Genomic DNA, 23,529 nt, shown 5'->3' with positions numbered 1-23,529 from the left:
TGTGTTTAGATGAAATGACCATGCTGTTTGATGAAGTATCATCCCTTCTAATTAAGAGGTGTCTTTTGTTCAAATCAAATCTTTATCAATTTTAATAATATCCATAACTTCTCTCCTCATGTGGAAACAAACGCAAAACCCCTTTCCCAATGTAATACATGTCCTGGTTTCCGTTCTGAGGTCGCTACATCTTTAAAGTATATTGACTGATTTAATTTCATATTTTTTTCTTCTATCCAATATCTCTCCAAAGCTATTGTTTCTTTCTCATTAGCATTTAGAAAATTCAAAGTTAACAAAGCATTGTGCAATCTATTTCTAGGGATATTTATTATCCCTTTTTGTTTATTCAACATATCCTTTAGAGTTTGATTTAATATTTTTATAACTGCCTGGCTTGTATGAGTGTGTGGAATACCTGTAATATGCTTTATATTCTAATAAACAAAAAACTGTTTCATTTTCTTAGAGACATATGCTGGAGTATTATCTGACTTTACTTGTGCAGGTATACCCATGATGGCCATAACTTCTAGCAAATGTGTGATCAGTCTTTTCTGAACTCAAAGCAATTGCTCATCAGTGATGTGGTGTATATATTTTAGTTTTCCAAATTTTACAAAATGGAACACATCCATCTGACAGCTTTCATTCCCTTAGTATCCTTTGGGTTACTTCCTACAGGTAGTGGGGTTCACTACACCCCACCTATACTTCTTGCCTGGCTACAGGCCAACCAGCATTTTATTGAATCAGTTTGAGTGACAAATCTTGGCTGTGTACAAAAGTATTCTTTTACATCAGGCATACATTGCTGTTACCTGCTGTTTATGGGCATGCTGGAGATCCAAGATCAGGTCTTTATGTTTGCATGACAAGCATTTTACAAGTCTCCCAAATTGTAATCTTTTAAATATGGACACAGTAGTCCACTATCTCTTCTACCTTATTCTCTTCAGGGATCTCTTTCTTCCCTTCTAGAATTTTGTTTCTTATCCCTGTATTAACTTTGCATCCAATCTGTTCCTTCCTTCCTTCATGAGTTATTTAAAACTTTATCTGATTTTCTGACATTTGCATGAGAAAGATGTTTTTGGCCTTGGTCTTTCATTAGAAAGTCTCTTTCTTTAGATATCATTGTTTTCCAAAGGTAGAATTATGAAAAGATAGTACCAGAAGTTTCATGGGGCAATGGAGAAAGACAAGTTGGGGATCTGAAGTTCACCAGCCTCACTGTGCTCACTCCAAGCTTGGGGTCTCGTTTTGAAGGATGAGGGTTTGCTTGGGCTCCCATAACTAAGTTACACAAGCTGAGCAGCTCCAACAATAGAAACTTGCTCTACACCCGAGTCCAACATGCTGAGACTGTGAGGCAGAATCTGCTCCGAGACCCTTTCCCAGCCACTGGCCATCTGCTGGTCATCTATAACCATCCTTGGTTTGGAGCCGCACCGCCTCCATCTTGTCCCTTGTCTTCATGTAGTCTTTTCTTCAAGTGTGTGTCTATGTCCATATTTCCACTTTTCATGATGACACCAGTTCCTGTCCATCAGGTGTCCATTATGATGACCACACTTTAACTCAGTCCCCCCTAAAGACCCCAACCTTCAAATAAGGTCATATTCCGAGGTATTGCATACTAGGACTTCTATACAAGAAACTGGAGTTCGGGGACATAACCCAGCCCATTGTATCACTGTTTGTTTGCTATCCCAGAGGATAACTTTGCTTTCTTCAAATAATTCCCTAAAGAGAAAAGATTATTGATTCCTGGGAGGATTTAAGCTAAGAAATCTTTGTTTTATGGGGATGTTTATCACAGCCTCCGTCATGCCGATGTCGTTTTATGGATGTGTATATAATGAGTTCTTCATTGTAAATAATTATTGCCTAGCAGACTGGCTTGCATTTAATAGTGAGCCTATCATTATAAATTAAACCCATCTTTTTGCTGCTGTGTTCCCATGAATACAGCACAATAAATAAATTCTGTAGCATTTTGTTTTGCATGTTTGCTTCTGAAAGGTTGAGCTGATCTGAGGGGAGCAGAGTGCCTGTGTAAGGCAGGTAGCTCAGGGCAGAGGAAGGATTCTGTAGGCAACTAAAGAGTCACTCTCCGACCAGCAGAAACTTCCACTTGAATAACCGTCTTTGAACTCCCTTCATGTAGTGGGAGCCTGTTGGCTCTCTTCTGCAGGCATGGAAGTGTTCAGGAGAGTTAGAATCTTTGAAAGCACCACACAGAGCATGTTATCCAGAGATCATCATGTGCCTCTTTGTGGCTAGATGCTGTGCATGGTGAATGTGTAATAATGCCAGTAACAATAGTGTGCGCTTAGCATTCTGCAACAAAAATATTTCTCTGCACTCTTCTCTGACTTGACCGTGATTGTTTTAATATGTGTGTATAAACATATACACACTATATGTATGAATATATATATATATATATATATGTATATGAAAACTAAAGCTTAAAAAAGTTAAAATTTGCCTGCTGGCAAGGTGATTGTCATCTTTTTGCTTTCAAAATATTATTTGCATTTTTACACTTTTTCTATAAAAATGTTCATTTATTTTGATTGTATTCTTTTCCTCCCCCTGCTCCTCCCAGAGCCTTTCTACCTATCTACCCAATGTCATGTTCTCTCTCTTCCCCACCTCTCTCTCTTTCCCCCCTAGACACAAACAAAAATCTCAAAAAAACAGAAAACAAAAATTAGAATAAATATCCAATAATTCAAAAATTAACAAAGCAAGTACATAAGAAAATGGAGTCTGTTTTGTGTTAGTCAGCTATTTCTGCCCTGGAGTGTAGTTGATGTGTGAAGTAACAGTTTATTGGTACACTGGAGAAAACCAGTTTTCCCTTCCCAGCAGGTATCAGTTGCAAATATCTTCCTGGTCAGGAGTGGGACTTGGTGACCACTTACCCTTCCTACTGCTGGGATTTTGTCTGGTTTGAATTTGTGCAGGTGTTGTGTGTGCTGAAACAGTCCCTGTGTGTTCATGTTTATCCATCCCGTTGTGTCTGGAAGACCTGTATCCTCCACCGATTCGGCATCATCCCTTCTTCCACATAGATCCATGAGCCTTGAGGGAGGGTTTGGATGATGACATTCTCTTAAGGACTGTCTGACCCAAAATTTCACTCTCTGTAGATTGCCCAGTTGTGAGTCTCCATGCTGGTCTCCGTCTGCGGCAGGAGGCAGCTATTCTGATGAGTGCTAAGTACGGAACTGATCTATGTTAATGTTAGTTGTTCGTCTCCCATATTCCTCCAAGTTCTGTTCTTAATCTCTGCATTCTAATTCCTCTCAAACATATCCCCCCTCTTATTTGTTGAAATTTGTACCCATAAGCCATAATTAAGACAACATAGAGGCAAGTATAGACGACACTAGTTCTATAGTATGTCATTTGGGATGAATATGTGTCTATGTGTGCTGTCAGGGCCAAGCAAGTGTGGGATTGTCTAACAGGATAAAGCGTTCACAGCAAGGTTTTAAATTCCCTGGTTCACATTCATTTGGCTCTCTTTCTGTGCATGTGACCTTGAGCAGGTATCTTATCCGCTCTTACCCCAAGCTAGGGATAATGAAAGTGCCTGCCTCGCTGTTGTAAGGGATCCGTAAGCTATGTAAAATGATTCAGTGTGTGTTAAAATATGTTTTATGAGCTTTGTGCAGGCAGCAGCTTATGGCAGTTTTATTCATTCATGAATTTACACATCTAGGACAGTGCTGAGCATAAAATAGATGCTCAATAAATACACTGTCGGGTGAATGAATATGTGAATGAATACAGAGAGTTCTATATACAAAATGTAGAATGAAGAAGAGCATAGGCTTAGTCACTTTAGCAGGCAAAGTAGTCAGAGGCTGCCCAGCTTTGTGACGGGGTGCTCAGCTTGGGGACACATTAGAAATACTTAGACACCCATTTTTCGTTTTCTTCTCTCCCTCCTCCCTCTCTTTCTCCTCCTTGTGCTGAGGGCTGAATCTTTGGTCCTATACATGCTAGGCTTGTATTCATTCTACCCCTGAGCTGCGTTCTAGTCTCCTGGGAAACTTTTAAATGCACCAACTCAAACTCCACGGTGGCCAGTCGTTCAGGATCCCGTTCTTGCCGTTTTGGAAGAAATCACCACAGAGTAACAAAGTCCGGATTCAATGGGTGTATGGTTCTGAAGATTCAATCCTGAAGTGATTTTCTGATTGACTTAACACACCTTAGGGGCCTAAGCTCAACCTTTGTTTCAATAATAATTATATCCCTGAAATGTGTTGAGACACATTTAAAATAGCCAAAAACTACTTTGAATTCATATGCAAGCAAGAATAAGATTTTGGCTCAAGTGGAACAGTTTGTTCCACTACATAAATCACAGGTGGGGTATTTACCTTTATGCGGGGCTTGGAATTGGTTCTTACTGTGTGGACGATTAGCATTGCAGGCTGTTTATTTAGATCAACTAAGAAGTAGTATGGGTTGCCCTGGATAAAAGTAACTAAGGTCTCCGTGACATAGGGAAAACACACCAACACACACACACACACACACACACACATCCACACACACATATACACATGCAGACACACACACAAACACACACATATATACACACACACATGCACACACACATATACACATGCACACACACACACATCCACACACACATATACACATGCACACACACACAAACACACACAGTGAATAGCATCTGTCTTTTGTGTGTATTTCAGATACTGGGTATTGAACTCAGAGCCTCACATACTGGCCAAGTACTCTACCCCTGAGCTGCAGTGCCAGACCCCCCCCCCCCCAGGTACTTGGGGAGTACAATCAAGAAACAGAGTAACTTTTTAGATAGCTGGTGCCTCTCTAGAATGTTGAGATGAATGCCTCAGTATCTCTTGTCAGTCTTTAGAGATTCTGGCCAAACTGAAGTCTCCATTTTCTGGCATTTTCCCACTTGGTGTATAGGAGCTCCATCTCATCCTCATGGATTAGACCCCACAGAGAGTGTGGTGGCTCAGGTGTGGATGGCTTGAATTTGGGAGCCATATAAAGTTGAGATGGGAGAAGATTGAAATTTAGAAATGGACCCCAAGAGGGTACCATGCTGGATAATCAGTCTTGAGTGTCTTTCCATTTTGTTTTTGAAGAGTATTTATGCTATGTGTCTTTGGGTGAGTACAGTATAAAAAGTTAATACCCTTGACTCTGGCCTTTAATCCCAGCACTTGGGAGGCAGGGACAGGATGATTTCTGTGAGTGTGAGGTCAGCCTGTTCTACATAGTATGTTCAGGCCAGCCAGCTAACCAGCGGTGCATGGTGAGACCTAAAAACATTAATACCGTCACAATGTGTCCTTTATGAAGAGAACAATGAAATGCTATTTAGTGATCATACCAGGAAGATGAGCTAATTTGCTGTCTCCAAGGTTAGATTGTCTTTTTCTCTTGTTCTTTAGTTTTTTGATCCTCTCCTTCCTTCCCTGCCTTCCTCTCTTCCACCTTTCCTTCTACCCTTGCTTTCTTTCTCTTTTTTTTTTCTCTTGAGATGGCTTGGTCCAGGCCATGGAAAACCTTAACTTGGTGATCCTCCTGCTTCTGCCTCTCCAGTGCTAGATTTATAAGCATTTATAAGCATGCGCTCTCAGGCCTAGACTCCCTGGAGTCTACTTCATTTGCATCTGTCTGTCTGTCTGTCTGTCTGTCTATCTATCTATCGTCTATTTATCATCTATCTGTCTATTTATCATCGATCTATCTATCTATCATCTATTATCTACTTAGCTATCTTTTATCTATCATCTATGTATCTATCTATGTATCTATCTATCTATCTATCTATCTATCTATCTATCTATCTATTTATCTAAACACCAAAAGATATGAGAATCTCCCTATGTATGCAGTCCAAGTTGGCCTTGAGTATACTGCCCTCCCAGCTGTGCCTTGGCCTTCTGAATGCTGGGATTGGAACTCTGGCACGTGCCACCATGCCCAGCTGCATTTATTTTCAAAGAGCTGCGTTGAAGGACTTTGGGCCCTCTCAGCAAAGAGCATCTCAGAAGTATAAAGCCTGGGATGCTATTCAAATCATCCTAATTGGATTTCTCAAGCCCTGATCTAATCAGCAAGCTGGTTTTGCTTAGCTTCTTGGTCAAGTTCATTCATTAATTCAGAAAGCATTTATTGAATATTTGCAGACTCTACCCCTGGGCTAGATGTAACAGGATTAGTGGATGAATGGAGTCCTGTCCTTTAGGAGTTTATAGTCTTCCCGAATGAAGGAAAGAGTATTTCTATTATTATAGAAAGCTGTTTAAGATGTAAGATGGCTTTTGTACTTGAAATGTGTTAGCAGTCTTTCATGTCAGGTAATTGACATTAACTGTGACTTTATGCTCTGGAAACCACATTATGAAGTATTTTCTTTTCATATTTATTTCACAGTTAATATCACAGTTCTTTTCAGACATGCTCTTGTGAGAATACTCACTCCCCACAAAGTGACGCTGTGAACTTAATAGAATTGTTGGCATTTCACACTTCACAGTCTGTGCATTTGGGAAGATTCTGAGCAGGAAGAAAGACGAAAAGTTGAACCCCCATTTATTATTTTATTGGAGCGAATTGTCACATAAAACTATGGCCATCACCCCTTCCATCAAGTACCACCAAGTTTTGCTAGAATTTCCTGTCATCTTCCGCCACCATGATGGATGTAAATAGAAAACTAACACTGGTTTTAGTTGAGGTCTTAGATATAATGAGATTCTTCTACTCTTTAAAGGTAAATGTTCATTCACGCATGAACTGTTAAAAAAATGATTTTATGCTATTTAGAAGAGTGGAGAGCTGAAATCAGAAGTGCCTTTCCGTGCTCCAATATTTTCTAATTATGATTTTTCTGTGTTTCTTATATTTACTTTTCTAAGATGCACTTTTGGTCACAGACTGGAGCTACCCTCAATGCCTCTTACTCATTTTCCCCTCTGATTAATGTTTGTAACGTGCAACACACACACACACACACACACACACACACACACACACACACGCTACTTTCTTTTGTTAATGTTATAAATTCAACCTCCATGATAAATGAGAAGTAATCAAAAGACATAGTTGCTTCTGTGCACAGGCTGGAAAAGGGTCTGCTTCAACTAGAGTCCCAGAGAAGTACCATGCTGAGCTCTCAAGGCGCAGTGATGTTCTGTATTGTGTGGCTGCCTTGCCTCCCGAGTCAGTGGTTTGGGTAGTTTGCTGCTGGGTCAGGAGTGGTTCCTAGTTATGAAGGGTGATGATAGTTTGGCTGTCACAGTCTACAGTTGCCTGGAAGCTGAGGTCATTTACTCTTTATTTCTCTCTTCCTCCTCTTCTTCCTCCTCCTTCCACCTCTTATCCTCTCTCTCTTCTTTTTTCTAATCACAGCTCTCTGAAATGTGAAACTCTGGAAGACTTGCTTTTTTCTCATTTATCTAAAATGTAAGAGTTCTTCTGCTGTCAGCAAGGACTTTGTGCTTGGGTATTAGTGGTGTGTGTGTGTGTGTGTGTGTGTGTGTGTGTGTGTGTGTATCAAGCCTAAACCCAAGGTTGATTTTCATTTCCTCCCTCATTTCTTTCCTCCCTCCCTCCTTCCCTCTATCTCTTCCTTCCTCCCTTCCTTCTCTCCCTCCTTCATTTTGCCCCCAAGTCCCAAATAATATTTCAACCAGGCATTTTCACACATACTTTCACTTTCATTTAAGTCTTGCTAAGTTGCCCAGGCTATCCTCAAACTTGCTATGTAGCCCAAATTTTAAAATTATAATCCTTTAAAATTATAATCCTCCTGCCTCAACCTCTTACTGTTATATTTTTTTAAACACTTAGATTTAGACCCAAAGGTGGAAACTGTAGTTCCTGAATTCACAAAAATATGCTTTTGTTAATGGTGAAAACTGGTTTAGCATTGATGGTGGTGGTGGGGCTTCGAATCTAGAGAAAAAACCCTAAGAGACATGCCATAGAAAGTCATTCAACGTGGGAGCAAAGGATTGCTCTAGAAGATTCTCAGTCTTCTCTCTTCACCTCTTTGTTTCTTACATCATGTTAGACTATCTCAGCACCTTCAAATGTCTACTTCCCTTTTATATTCCAAGTCAGAGTCTTGCTGTGCATCCCAGAATAGCCTTGAACTTTCTGTCTTCAGATCCTCCTGCACCGTGTCCTTAGCTTTGCTGGATTCCAGGCCCATGTCACCACACCTAGCCACTGTTCCTTTTCTAAGAATATGACTGGAGGCTGTGGCATCTACTTTGATGCGAGAAAGCAAAACTGGTGTTGTTAATTACCTATCTTCCTTCAAGGCTTCTACCCTTGTGATGAGTTTGGGGAATATATAGGTCAAATGTGTTCCATGCATCCTGCTGGAGCATTGGAAAAAATTGCCAGCAATCTTGTAATAATTTCCAACTGCTGAAGACCCGTTTCTGGAACTTCCTGGTGAGGACTCCAAGAGACCCTAAAAGAAAAAAGAGCCAGACAGACACCTGTTGCGTTCTGACATACACAGAGGCCAGTGTTGGCATATGTCCACCCTTGGGTGTGGAGAACTCCTGGTCTTGCGTACTCTCACCAGTTCCATTCCTGGATGGAGTCTGTCAGGTCAGTGAACATGCAGAGAGGCCAGCTGCCCTTTAGGGTATAGCACACTTTGCCCCGTCTGCTCCTAGCCCTGCATCTTTCCAGTGTAAGCGCCTTTCTCCTTGGAAGTACTGCATGGGGGGAGGGGGCGTTCACAGTAGCTGTTCTCTTGTGGCTTCCTTCTGCTTCTCTTGCTGTGGGTCTTCTTGCCTGTGTTGAGGGGTCCTGAAGAAACATGGGCTCTTCCTTGTCAGATGCAAATAGGTCTTTTCACACACCGAGAGCTTTCACATGGGCAGTGGTTCTCTGCGTGGAGAAGGAGGATGCTCTCAGGGAAAGGGAGGAAGAACAAGCTCCCATTGGTAACCAGCCTGAACAGCGCTGTTCTGGGCAGAGGGATTACCGAGAGAACTTTGTTTATATTTCCTCTCTGGCAACTTTAGTTTCTTTCCAAGTACTACACGTATCCACCCCACATCCATTTCTGTAAGTGGAGAGGCTCCCCTCTCGCCCTACACCCTGAAAAGAAGCTGGGCTTTTAGCGTCTGGCCCCATAGCCTATACAAAGCAGCTGCCTCGAATGTCCTGATCTTGGGAGAGTTGCCCCTCTCTAATCCCAGCAGAGGTGTGTCTCCGCACAGCCGTACAGAATATCAGACATTAGAGAATCGCTCGGATCACTCGGGTACAGTTCCTGCCCCACAAGGAGCTATGAGCTCTGCACAACATTCTCATGTTTGTGTGTCCTTATATATGTATGCATTTACTTATGAATTTATTTTCTTGCTACAGGAAAGCCATCTCCCGGACGGGCCTCCAGCATCTGGCGCCTGCACATCCTCTCGGCCTTCCTGTGGCGAACGGTCCAGCAAAGGAGCCTAGGGCCACTCTGGACTGGAGCGTAGGTGTCTACTGTTTTTTTGTTTGGTTTTTCCCCTCAAGCTAATTTTTACTTGTATGCTGTGTCTTTCTCACCTCGCCCTCAGGATTCCGTAAGTCAGAACATACCTACTGAGAGTCTTCAGTGGTCAAGTTAATGAGATCATTAACGGTGGGCTGAAAGCCGTTGTCCCCACCTGAAGCCCTGTGCAGGGCTGCTCTTCGGTTCTGCAACAATGATCAGGCTCATCCCTGTCTTTTCCAGCTTAGGGGAGGGAGCCATGGGAGAAAGGAGGGGAGTATTTATTTCTTTTAGCCAACTAAAACATAAAAATCATGTGTATTTGTGGTGTGCCATGTGGTATTTCAACACATGGGCACCATGTGCAATGTTTCAATCGGGGCAAAGTAGATCTACCTAGACATTTCTCATCAGTTAGTTATGTTGCAAATATTCTAACTCCTTTTTGCTAGCCTTCTGCAAAAGAAGTACACGAAACTGTCATTGTTTGTGGCTACCCTGCTATGAAATTGTATCTACCTATGATTTAATATCCATGGAAGAATCTTTCCTTCGATTATCTAACCACTGTCTCTCCCAGCCTCTGGTAACAACCATCTTGCTCTCAGTAATATTTCATATGTAAGTGAGATTGCATGACGCTCCACTTCCTGTACCTCACCTATTTGGCTAAACACAAAAGCCTCTAATTCCATCTATGCTGCAAATGAAAGGTTTTCCTTTTTCTGTGTGGATAAATAATATTCCTGTCTATATATGCACCACATTTTTGACAGATAATATGATATTTTATTGAATTTAAAAATAACACCCTTAGCAAAGGTCACGGGCTATAAAAAGTAAGCTCCGATTTTCACGTTACCCTAAATGGGTTTTTAATTTCGACTAAGATTTAAAGGCATGTCTGTTTTCGTGCCTGTGTATAGATGGGAAAATCTTCTTTCCACATTCTTTCAACTTGGCAGAATTGAATCCTGTAGAGGGACTTATTGTCGGGGGATAAGGTAGATGCTTCTGCCATAAGCCAATAACACAGTCTCACAAACAGAAAGAGCATTGCCCAGCGGCAAGTGTGACTTGGCCTCAGCTTCCTGAGGGGGAAAATGGGAAATGTTCATTTCCTTCTTGCTGCTGTTAGAGCTAAAATTATTAGAACAATAGCTAAATATTATTGGTGCAAACATAATGTTAGAATTCTTTCTCCTGCTGCTAAGTCGTCTAAGTGTTTGCTAGACCCAGGAAAAAGGCCATTGCAAACACTTCCTGCCTTAGTTCCTGCTTCTAAATAACATTGTAACATATACAGTCGCCCAAGACTTTTAATCATATGAAATGAAAAGGGGTTGACAGACTCTTCTTTATAGTACTGGGTATTGAACCCAGGGCCTCAGAGAAGCTAGGCGAGCACTCTGCCATTGAACACTATCCCAAACCCTTATTTTTACTCATTTTTAGAGAAAGGTGTCTCTCCCAGTAGCCCAGGCTAGCTCAGAACACACTCTGTAACCCAAGCCGACCTTGAACTCCTGAGCCTTTTAATCTAACCTCCCAAAGAGCTGGATTCTAGACAAGTGCCACTCGGCCCAGCTCCCCGACTCTTTATATTAGCCTTTCCAGCAATGTAACAAACCTTAGCGAAGTCACAGTCTAGGTTTTACTTCTGGTGTAAATTTCTTTTGCCTTTAAGTTTTTCAATCTCTTACATGAAAAGAACATTCACACCCTCCACTGACCTTCATATGTTCTCAGTGAGCTTGTTCAGCATTTTCTTTGCATCCAGTACCTCTTTCCACCTGTCACCAGTAAAGACAAGCACATGTACATGTCCCGTGTCCCATCCTTTTGTGGGAGGAGGGGTGGGTGTGCACATGGATGTGAAGGCTAGAGGTCTATCTCGGGTGTCATAGTGCCCTAGAGAGAGTCCTCAAGCACTACCTTCTTCTTCTTCTTCTTCTTCTTCTTCTTCTTCTTCTTCTTCTTCTTCTTCTTTTTTTGAAACTAGGGTTCTCATTGGCTTGAAATTTGATGAATAGGCTAGGCTTGTTGGCTGGTTTGGGAGACCCGGTAGTCTGCCTGTCTCTTCCTCCCAAGTTCTGGGCTCTTTTGTTGATGGACACTCACGGTTGCTTCCGTTTCCTGACTACTGTGAAGAGTGTTGCGTGAACAAGGCAGATGTGTCTCCTACTTATGCAAATCGAAGGATTTTCATTTCCTTCGGATACAGACCTGGGAGTGAGATGGCTACGTCAGACTGTGGTTTCATTTTTGACGCTTTTCCAGAGCATCCATTGTGTTCTTGTGGCTGTGTCTGCTACTGTTCCCCCCACCAACATGTTGGGTTCCCTTTCTCAACATCCTCTACAGGACATGTTAGCTTCTGTCCAATGGGAGCCATTCTTAGCAAAGGTAGGGTGGTTCCATTGTAGTTTTGATTTGTATTTCCACTATTATTAGTGATGTTTACTGTTTAAAAATCTCTCCGCTGGTAGCTTGCATGTCTTCTTTTCAGGCATGTTGGTTTAGACCTACCACCCAGGCCTTAACTCTGTTACCTGCTATCTTTGCTGTGTAGAAGTGTTTGAGTTTTATATGACCCTGCTTGTTTGTTTTTCCTTTGTTTCTTGTATTTTTGGGGCCTCTTTAGAAAGTCCATCCCGTCAAAGTATCCTGAATCCTGTCTCCTGCATTTTCACGCAGTGTCAAGTGTCCTGTATTTTCTTCTTAATAGCGTCAGCTCTTATATTTAAGTATTCAGTCTGTTTAAGTCGGCGAAAGATAGCTGTCTATCATAATTCTTGGCTTGTGGGCATCCATCTTTATCTAACATCATTCTCCGCTTGTAAAAAGAATCATTGTGTCATTATGAAAAGTATCATATTTGAAAGGCTATCTATCATTTCTCCAGCACATGTCCTCATCCCCTTGTTTAAGCCCAACTGCCTATGGATGTACGTTTAAAGTGTATCTGCCACAGTGGAATATCCTATGCACTCGGACATTGTTTTCTGGCCCAGCCAATGCTACCATCCTTATTTTGCATTCTGGGCAGGTTCCTTGGGATCAAGAGGGTAATGAAGATGTGGTTTAAATGGAGCTAAAAATCCATGGATAGAAAGTAATAAACAGTGAGAACCCAACACAGCAATGCCTGGGCCGGGAGAGTTCACAGTGGAAGCGGGGAGAGCCACTGGGATAGGAGAAAGGACCCTTTCTAGTCCTGGCTGATGTTGAAAACAGTTATCAACAAACGCTTTTACTATGTGTCCTGCCTAAGCCAGCGTTAGACTAGCAGGCAGTATTTTCTGATTCCCATGGAAAGGTGTACACTGTAGCATTCATTCAAGCCGTATTTTTGGCTGGTGGTGGGAGGCTCTGGATACACAATAGGGGCCGAGCAAATAGGAGCTCAGGCTGGGTGTGTTGTGGTCTTTTGTTCTTCTTCTTTCCTCCCTGATGATTCTGGGCACCCTGTAACGGTGTTCTGCTAAAAGTCCAGTAGGAAAGCAAAGAGAAGGACACACCCTTCTGGGAGACTCAGATGTGGCTCTGGAACAGATGCGTCCCTTGGCATTGTTATCAGTGGCAGCAGACAGAAGTCAGCGGTGGCCAGTACCCAATTGCACAGAATGTTCAGGAAGGAGGAGAGGGTTAGGTGTATTTCAGTATCCTCCGGCTTTTTCTGTAAGAGTTTAAATGACTCAGACTGGTTTTTAAAATGCTGGCCTTTGTCTGCCAGGTACACTGTGTATTAACTGACCCTTCTGTTTAAGAGTCCAAATGAGGAATTGGGGAATTTTCTTGTTTTGCATAAAGCACAGGAAGGGTTTTCGGGCTTGAGCATCCATCTGCAACAACCCTGTCTTTTGGTTCTCTCCCTCCCTTCCTCTTTTCTTCCCTTTCTACTTCTTCCCTCCCTAGGCCCTGATATCTCTTATTTAGGCCATTTCACACATCCCAATTACTGTGTACATTCCTTTGTTCAGAGTGAGTCATCTTGCAAACAGAACCAACGTAGAGCTTTTTGTTTGGCTTATCTGAGGTCTTGTTAGATCTCTAGTTTCCCGAAGAGCTAGGCAGTGTGTTTGTTTTCTCTTCAAAGTGGAGAGTACAGGACAGCCTAAGGGCTGCCTGGTTACTGATTCTGGGACATGACTTTATTGTAACTCCTCTGCTGGGTCAATAAGAAGTGAACTTACTCTTGGAAACTGATGGGCACTCAGATAATCTCTAGTTCCTGAAAGGCTTGCTAAACACGACTCCAAAGCCAACTGGTAAAAGAAATCAATAAGACCTGTTTTAATGCCAAGTGACCCCCCCTTTTCAGGTTCTTCTTACTGTGTAGCACAGGGAGGTAGATTATCACGCACACAGAAAGGCCTGGTCTTCCCCTCCTACTAGTGGCCTCTCTTCACCCTGCCAGAAACAACCAGGAGAGGCTGTTCCCTTGGATACCATTAAGACACATGTCAGCCAAGCCAGTTTGGGAGGAAATAAGCTAAATTACTAGAATGGGGAGGAAGTGATGTTCAAAATAGAAACCAAAAATATTCGTCTCCTGGGCTGGAGTCCAAGCTCTCCATTTGGAGTGAGTTAGCCCATTTAGAAGTGTGTCGGTGCCACAGATAATATGTGTCTTCTTAAATGCCGCATGCCTCCTCTGCAAAGGTGACTCAATTTACAATTAGAGCTCGCCTCTGTTTTTAAGATTGTAGCCAGTAATACTGGAGGGAGGTCTCGCCTCTGTCCCCACTGTTTTATAATTTTGCTTTGCCCATTAAGCCGCCTGGAGCAAGCCACAGGCCAGTGTGGGGGGTGGGCAACAGAGCTCATGTCAATCATAAGTCCACCATCATCCGCTCTGAGTCTCTTTCATTTCTTCACCGGACCACATCCTGCCACCCAGCGTTCCTTAGAAAACAGAACTTCAACTAGAACAAAACCAGCTCAACTCCCCCCCACCCCCATCCACACCAGCATTCCTTTCCTCTAGCTGATGACATTCAGCAAAGACGGGCTTGCTCCTCAGCAGGTCGGAACAGCACAGTTGGTACATTGCCTCACAGTTCAGTTCAGGGACAAGATCAGGGAACCAGAGTCTTCACACAGAGATGCTTTAAACTAGGTTAGGAAATTAGGTCACTTTATCTCTTTAGAAACCTTGAATGAAAAGCCAGGAAGCAGCTGGGGGCGTGTGTGTGTGTGTGTGTGTGTGTGTGTGTGTGTGTGTGTGTGAATGCCAGTGTGTCTGCCAACAGGAGTGTGTGTGTCCTTACACATGTGAGTGTTTTCTGCATGTCTTCTCATGCCAGCCCTGTTCTGAGTGTGAGCCTAGGAAGCCTGTGCTAGGTGTCAGGTTTGGTGACATCATCACAGCCCCTCCTGCCTCCCATACTCTTGTCTCCCATCCTTACTTCAAAAAACTGAGGCAATGAGAAAATAAGAAAAATACCTCACATAAATCAGTGCGACGATGCCTCTGGTCTTAGATAGCTATGTCATTGTGGGACCCATCTACTGTGATTGGTTATCTATATTTTCTGAGTTCAGGGTAATTTAAGAGATAGCACTATATAATTACCGTTTATCATTCCTGCAGCAATATTCCTAACAAAAACAAACTAAGGAAGAGTTTATTCTGATATGTGGTTTAAGAAGCCATCCATTCAGTCCATCATGACAGGGAAGGCTGGTTGATGGCCAAGGAGGCAGCTGGTCACACTGTATCCACACCAGGAAGCAGGGAGAGATGAACTCTGTGCTCAGGGACTCTAGTCCATGGGGTGGTGTATGGACATTTTTGGATTGGTCTTCCTATGACAATTAACCAATTTAGAAACTCCCTCACAGACAGGCACAGGGGTTGTCTTCTAGGTGATCATAGATTGTGTCAATTTGGCAACCAGGATCAACAGCTAAAGTTGCTTGGCTTCTGAGAGGAATCACAGATTTCTTAGCTCCCTGGGTCTGCAGTGTCTTGATCCAAATGCTCTGACACTCGGGAAGTGATGGTTTAACGCTCTTTAGTGGAGACAGATGTGAGTCACAGATTATAAATATAAATATAATTTATAAGTGTAAAATATAAATATAAAAATAAATATAAATAATGTAGGGAGTCACGTTAAGACAATGTGAATCAACAGGGGGACTCAACTTTAGAACCATGTTTTGTCTCACCTGCTCGACCCCAAAGGCTGTCATTCAATATTGAAGGGACAGATGGTGACTATATGGGGACTTTTGACTCATTTTTCACGCTCAGTCTTTAAACTGTGGCTTCTGTGTTGATGGCACAGCTTAGTCAATGCTGACTTCATTCCCAGTGTTCAGCAGCCGTCTTCCACAGCTCTTTTGTGCACCATCCAAGGCACATGGCCACCTATTACTAACCTGCATGTTTTCAGGCAGTCTGCCCTTAATATTCAAAAAACTTTTCATGGATATTTGTAAGGAAGATTTAACTCCAATTATTTAAAAACGTTTCTAATCACATATCTTTGTTTTTCTGGGTTATTTGATTCTGGTGCATATGCACTACCTTTTTGGCTTACATTTTTTGAGGCAGAACCTCTGTATCTTAGATTGACCTGCAACTTATTAGGTAGCCCAGACCCACCTTGAACTTTTAGCATTTCTCCTGTCTCAGACTCCTGGATGCTGGAATTGCTTATGTGTATCTATATGCCTCGCTCCTGCTGGTGTACTTATTATACATATTATTTAATCTATAACACTCCCCTATATTTATACTTTTTTATCTGTAATCTTTGCTTGGAATTTTGCTGAACTTGGGCAAGTAATAATATTTATCTCCTTGTGTCTGTGTAACATTTATATATGTCTATATAACCATATATAGACATATATAGAGGGTCATAAATATATCTATTGTGTAAATATGCGTGCAAGGATCACAGCTGAGTGTTGGTGTGAGTGAGTGCATATGTGCACATGTGCTTGTACACGTGTGTGTGTATGTCTGTCTGTCTGTCAATCTATCCAGGGAGATTTGTCTCCATATTCCAAAGACCATAAAAAAAATGCTATCTCTTAAAAATCAGGTGGTTACTTTTCTGTTTTCCTGAAATGGATAGTTTTTGAGCTGCATATTATTTGAGATGTCATTTCAAGGAAGATTTGTATAAAGGAAGCAAGAAAGGTGTTCCCAGCTGGGAAGGATAATCAACAAATCATGGCACCAGAAATAAAATATGATTAAAGAACAGTAATAAGGGAGACACATAAGATAAGGATAGATTGGTTGGCAGGCCTGGTGCAAGGTCTAGAGTGCCAGACTGAATGTGGCCTTCATTTCGTGAGTAACAGACACTCAGGTAAGCATTCAGAACACGGAGGGGCACAATCATAGGTGTATTTTAAGGGAACCAAGTGTATGACAGTGTAAAATTAGCCAGAGCATTTATCAGAAGAAACTGGGACTCTATTATATTTGCTGTCTAGTGGATACTAAGGAAGCTGGGTACAGACTCAGGCACAAAAGGAAACCTAGACAAAAGAACCAAGAGAAAAGTCTGCATTCCTTGCGGATAAAGTAGGCTGCTGTGAAGAAGAGGCTCGGAGGTGTAACGTGGTAATATAGAGTTGTTCCCCTCTCACCCACGCCGTAGACCAGGACTAGTCTAGGTGGTTAGATTGAGCCAGACTCCTCACAGTTATTCACGGGCAGACACTGACCGCTATGTTGACATCTCAAGGAGGTTTCTAAAATTGTCTGAAAGGCTGGTCATCCCAGTAAGTCACTGTGGCTGAAGAAACGAGTTGATCCCTCCAGGTAGATATGAGGGACCCTGCCTGGAACCTCTGCTCCTGGTCTTTTCTTTAGTACTTGCTTTCACGGCCACTCCCAACTGCAAGGGAAGCTGGGAAATTAGATCTAGCTATATGTTCAAGAAGAGGAAAAAAATGATTTTGATGAATGGCAGTCTCTGTCACGATGACCAAGAAAAGAAATTTGAAAAATGTCAGGATATATGGATTAAGGAGAAGAGGGAAAATCAGAAAGTGAAAGCAACATGATTAAAAAGAAAAGGAAAGAAATACCTACAAACTCCTTATCATGGGCACATTCTTGACATATTTTGTTCATGCGCTGAACTTTCCCAGTGACCCTGGGATAGAGGAGCAATTATTTTTATAATTTTACTGATAAATGAACTGGGGTTTAGAGAAATGAGAGGGTCCTGAATCGTGTGACTACTAAGTAGCCTATCTACTTTATAACAGAGCTCATGTTATTAGATCACACTAAGGAGTCAGAAGAAATGTAGAAAGCAAGCCAAATCCAGTCATGTGTTAGTTCATCCTAATGCTGACAGCACCCAGGTATCCTCCATGCAGAATTCAGGAGTCCTTAGGACCACTCTCACTTCTAACATTAGGTAAGATTTAGGAATCTCTGAGACTGGACTGAGGATGAAGAATTCACTAGGTAAGAATGCGTAACTCAGTGAAAGCTGTTAATCTCACTGTTCTGGAGCATCACCATGCAAACGAGGAGGGAGGAGGGAGCATGCAGTGTGGGTAGAAGAGGGGAGAAGGGGAGGGGGGAAAATGAAGGGGAGCCAAGAAAAATGTATAGCTCAACAAAAATAAAGAAAAATAATAATAAAATAAAAAAGTATGTCATCATATTTTTGCATGCCTCCACTATGTTGGACTTCCACGTGTTATAATTTATGACTTTAACCTAAAGGACATAAAATAACAGTAATTTTTCCTTTCTGCCTCTAGCAGTTAGATGTGACAAAAATATGTATTTACTCATTTATTCAATGATTTTTTAGTTTTATTTTTTTAAGTGTATTGAGGTTTACTATTGATCATACAGCAAGTTGTTGTAAATATAATGCTTTTATGGACCTTAAAATCTAGTATGTAAGGAAATGTCAATCAAATAATTATGCCAACATATGAATAAGTGCCACTTAAGGTAGATAGTGAAAAAGAAACATGAAACATGACAGAAACTAGCAAAATAATTTGACTTGGGTTATGGGGCATTGAGGACTTGTTAAGGAAATAACTGTTGATCTGATGACCAAGCAGCTACAAATAGAAATTAGGCATATAAATTAGTCCAGAGAAAGGTAAAGGATGTGGGTAAAGAAAAAAAATGTGTAGCGAGCCATTTTTGATGAGAATACCTGAGCAAACCCAGATGAAGTGAGAAACACACAATGCTGACATCAAGTTTATACAAGGCTTCAGCACAGGACAGCAAGTTCAGTGGAGTTGACCTGAGACCTTCCACTCTGCTTGAGAAACAGCAAGGAGAGCAGGGTGCCTGTCAGTCAGCTCCTGGATAGAAGCATAGCAGGAAAAGAGGCGGGAAGACTAGGGCTTGAGAGACCACGAATAGGAAGAGAACACAGAGACACCCAAAGACTATGCAAGAAAGACTTAAGGTTCTTCCATCAACATGAGTAGCTAGCAAGCAGACCAGCCACTTGACCAGGTTTCTATTTTGAAGCTAGATAGAAAGGGAAAATTAAGGAGACGTAGGTAGGAAAGGTAGCCCCTCGTGCAGGAATGTGGGTGTAGTCTCTCTCCAGCTGAGAGTCAGAATTCCAGCACTGTTAACATTTATTCTGAAGGCTGCTCTAGAGACAATGTTCTGGTAATAGAAAGATGCTACAAATTCAAGTGCTAACACTACAGGAAGTCATGCACAAAGGCCTAAGCGAACATGACCTTTGAGTGTGACCTTTCACTTTGCCCACTAGCTTACGTTCAGTTTTCTATGAAATCTCACAAGCATCCTCTCCAGTAACCCTGTAATTGACTCATGATTTACCTTGTTAATTGGCAATCCCATCTCAGGCACCTCTGGACGTACCCTCTCATATCATTTATTGCAAAGGGAGAAAGGGGAAGAATAAAGATCCTTAGCAACTACTTGAGATTAAGTTGAGAGCCACCAAAATCATAGTGGTTCACTCGTGCCTGTAACCCCAGCACTTGGGAGGCTGAAGCAGGTGGAGAAAGTGTTGAAAGCTCATCTTGAGCTGTATAGCAAGTTTAAGGACAGCCCGAGCTACATGAGATCCTGGCTGAAAAAAAAAAAAAGAAACCAAATTAAACTGAGCAAATCATATTTATGACTCTTGCTCAGAAACTTAAGATCCAGTGTCTCCCAAGAAGCCTGTTTATACTTGAGTATGTTTTATCCCCACACATACACCATGTCACTCTGTTAATGTCTGTGCTAAAGTCTGTTAAAAGGCTCTTCTTCATGAACTCCAGCTCTGTTTAATTCTGGCTTACCTAAAATTCTTTGCTGCAGAAAACTCCCGCTTCACCTCAGTAGCGGTCTCCACATAGGCTGAGGCAGGGAGCAGCAGAGAAGTAGAAAGTCTCAGGCTTTAACCCACAACTACTGCTGATACTGCATTGTGAAAAATAGATCATGAAGGTGGACACAAAAGCAGGACACAGGCACTGGAACTTTACCCTGTAAGCCACAGCTTTGTGGCGATACACAGTTTACTAGAAATGGGTTAAATTAAGATATAAGAGTTAGCAGATAAGAAGCTAAAGCTAATGGGCCAAGCAGTGATTTAAATAAAAAACAAAAACAAAAGTAGGGATACTAGGTGTGGTTGGCTATTGAGATGTTCTAAACCAGAACTAGAGGTAACAGTAGCAGTGCTGGGAAGTAGCTGGACGGACCTCAGGTGCATTTTGAAATTAAGATGAAATAAGATTAGTTGCAAATAAGAGAGAGCTATAGGAGGGCTTCAGAGTTTTAGCCTAAATAGGAAGAATGGTAATGCCATTTACTGAGAATCTAAGACAAGGAAGAGCGTATCAGTGGAGGAAATCACATTCTTGACATCATAAGAATTTAAGATGCTTATTAGGTCTTCTGGGGAGATGCTGTGGGCAATTGTTTATGAGTGAAACTCAAAGAAGAGGGGTCATATTAAGTTAACAAGTTGGAAGGTAACAATTTATTCAACAAGTACCAAAGCCACAGGCATTGATTTCCCATCATTTTCAAGCCCAAAAGGTACAAGGACAAGGTGCTGGTACACTGAGTACCATCTTCCCATCTGGCAGGTAGATTTCTCTTGCTGTGAACTCAGATGGTTCTTCCCTGCTGCAGGAGTATGCAGAAAGGGGAGCTCTCTTGAGTTCCTTCCTTTAAGAGCATTGATTCCATAGCGAACGCTCTGCCTTCATGACTTGATTGCTTTCCAAAGGCCTGTCCTAAAACCATCATGCTGTGAGTTAGATTTTAATATATGAACTGGGCACAGGGGCATAGTTCAGCCCACAGTATCCTCCATCAAAAGAGAGCTAGCACTTGTATTTCTGATATGGAATAAGATAGAAAACGGCAAGGCTTTTCCTATAAACTCCATAGGCTTAGTCTCATGTTCCTTTATGGTTAATCTAATATAGCGTTTTCTCCAATATTTCATTCTTTCAGCAAATAGACAGAATATACGATTAGTACATAAATTCATGTTCTCTATAGCAGTGTATCAGAAGAAGACCGCAGAATCCTGTTTGCCAAATGACCGCCCTCCTCTCTATTGTACACTGCACATTTATGGGTAAAACAGGGCTGTGGCTCATTGTGTCGTACATCACAGCAGCCCTGCTCTCCATCAGAAGTGCGTATTCTTAGGCAGCAGACAAATTACCTAGTTAGTAAAATTTAGAACTGAGTGGGAGGCCTCACCAAATTAGCAGCATGTTTGGATTAGTAGAAACGCAGTGTGCTGCGAGTCCAGAGAGGCAAGCTAAGTAAAAGTGCATTGTCAGCCATTCTTACCTAAAGCATCTTAATACTATCATCCTCTTTCTTAGCTAATTCACTAAGTAGAGGAATTGTTTTTATATCTAACTTTGTCTCCTGTGTCACCACATCAACAGTGTGGAGTCTGGGTAATCAAGCTTTTACATGGAGCCCTTCAGAGTTGCCTTTTCCACATTCGCTGAAAATGGTTCAAGATGATACATCCATGAATAAGGCCTTCACAGATTTCATAGCTATCATGGCTATCGATGAAGGTTCCCAAACACCATTTTCCCTTTCCAGAGTTTTCATAGGGTCAACTCCAGCCAGAATTTCCATACATAAGGTCAGCCCCAGCAGTGTCTTTGAAGATCCCAGCTCCAGGGACTCACTAAGTGTCTTCCGTTAAAAAAATAAATAAATAAATCCAGAGTTGAAGTTCCTCCCTTGGTGCTCAAGAGAAAACTGAAGTGGGCGGGTCTTGTCTTACAGGAGAATGCTGTGAATGGGGAGCACCTGTGGCTGGAGACCAACGTCTCGGGCGACCTCTGCTACCTGGGGGAGGAGAACTGCCAAGTCCGATTTGCAGTGAGTATGTCCCACGGTACCCATTTAGTCTTCCCCGGAAACAGAGGATGTCTGCGGATGGCGGGGATGGAAGGAGAGTGGTTTCCAGATGTCCTAGGATGGGCTTGGAAAGGCTCTATCCTCATGGCATACACCTTCTTGCTTGCCTTTAAGGTTTACAGCTTCAGAATCAAGCTTTCATAGCTCCAGGTTGTCCATTCTATTGACTTTAAGGCTTCGTTGGGTAGGCTACACATAGCATAGTATGATGCCCAGCGCCACAGTGGTCGTGAGGGTGTTTTGGGAAGGAGTCAGAGAAGAGGTGAATGTAGAGGAGGAAAGGTTATTCATGGTGGCTCATGGAGTGGCAGAGGCCTGTGTGGAGAGGAAGGGGGCAGGACAGTGGCTATGGGGCGTGGGATTCCCTTGATGTGGGTGGAAATGGCTGTGTGGGGTGTAGATGAGGTTTGCCTGTCTCCATACTGAGATCTGAAGAAATGATTTGATAAATCAACAGCCAGGTGAGTAGGGGCAGCTTTTGCTTATTAAAACTCACTTTGTGCCCCTATTTAGTGCAACCTATGTAGGGTTTAAACTTATCTTCAGGAGCTAGGTATGGGAGCTCTTACCTAAAATCATAGCACCGAGGAGGAAGGTATAGGATGACAGATTTGAGACCAGCCTGGGTTACATTGTTACATAATTTCGTTTTTCTATTACTGTGACAGAACGTACTTTAGGAGTAATGTTGTGGGAGCTGCGGGCTGTGTTCCTGCTGCCCCAGATCCTGGTCACCTGGCTAGCTTATGCCCCGAAATAACAACACACAAACTGTATTCTTTTAAACACTGCTTGGCCCATTAACTCTAGCCCTTACAGGCTAATTCTCATATCCCGATCAACCCATCTCTAATAATCTGTGTAGCATCAGTCTTACTGGGAAAGATTCAGCATGTCTGACCTGACAGCTTGCTTCATGGTGTCTGCCCAGGAGAGGGGAGCATGGCCTCTGAGCCCACTTCCTCTTCCTCCCAGCATTCTGTTCTGTTTACTCCTCCCACCTATGTTTTAACCTATGAGGGCCAAGCAGTTTCTTTATTATAATTAACCAATGACCTTCCTCCATCAGAGTAAAGGTTTATTAAGTTTACAATTCCAGGTCACAGTCCACCACTGTAAGGGAGTAAAGGCGGGAGCTTAAAATGTCTAGTCACACACACAATCGAGAGCAGAGAGAGAATGTGAGCCTGCATACTTATTTGTTCTTAGTCTCCTTTCTACACTTGTATTGTCCAGGATTGCCTGCTTAGGGAATGCTGCCACCCACAGTGGGTTGGGTCTTCCTGCCTCAGTTAAAGTCATTAAGACAACCCCACAGACATTGCCCACCAGCCAACCTGACCTAGACAATCCCTTATTGAGGTACTCTCTTCTCAGTTGTTCCAGATTGTGCCAAGGTAACAATTACAGTTAAACATTAAATTATAGGAAGACGGAAGATATAGCTCAGTAGTAGAATATTTGCTGAGCATGTATAAGGCCCTAGGTTTGATTCCCAATGCTGAAAAAAAGAAAATAAACCATGAAGAAAGATCAGTGACCATATAGTAAGTCATGGAGCCACTGAAAGTTTCATGTTGAGAAAGTAGAATTAATT

At 42.2% G+C, this 23,529-nt stretch overlaps 1 protein-coding gene across 7 annotated transcripts in view; it reads left to right on the top strand.

Annotated features, from left to right (window-relative positions):
* Dgki (diacylglycerol kinase iota) overlaps positions 1-23,529 on the top strand; it is a 448,005-nt gene that overhangs the window by 135,880 nt on the left and 288,596 nt on the right. For all 7 annotated transcript variants that reach the window (XM_041675727.1, XM_041675726.1, XM_041675728.1 and 4 more), the window contains exons 2-3: positions 9,433-9,541; positions 21,798-21,893. In XM_041675727.1, coding sequence (XP_041531661.1) covers positions 9,433-9,541; positions 21,798-21,893 — 205 coding nt within the window. The remainder of the gene's footprint in view (positions 1-9,432; positions 9,542-21,797; positions 21,894-23,529) is intronic.

The sequence above is a fragment of the Microtus oregoni genome, unplaced genomic scaffold (genome assembly GCF_018167655.1).
Source record: "Microtus oregoni isolate MIOR12 unplaced genomic scaffold, Mior012 000026F_ref0000081, whole genome shotgun sequence".
NCBI classification, from domain to species: Eukaryota; Metazoa; Chordata; class Mammalia; order Rodentia; family Cricetidae; genus Microtus; species Microtus oregoni.
The sequence above is the reverse complement of the archived record's forward strand: the minus strand, read 5'-3'. Positions and strand labels throughout refer to the sequence as shown.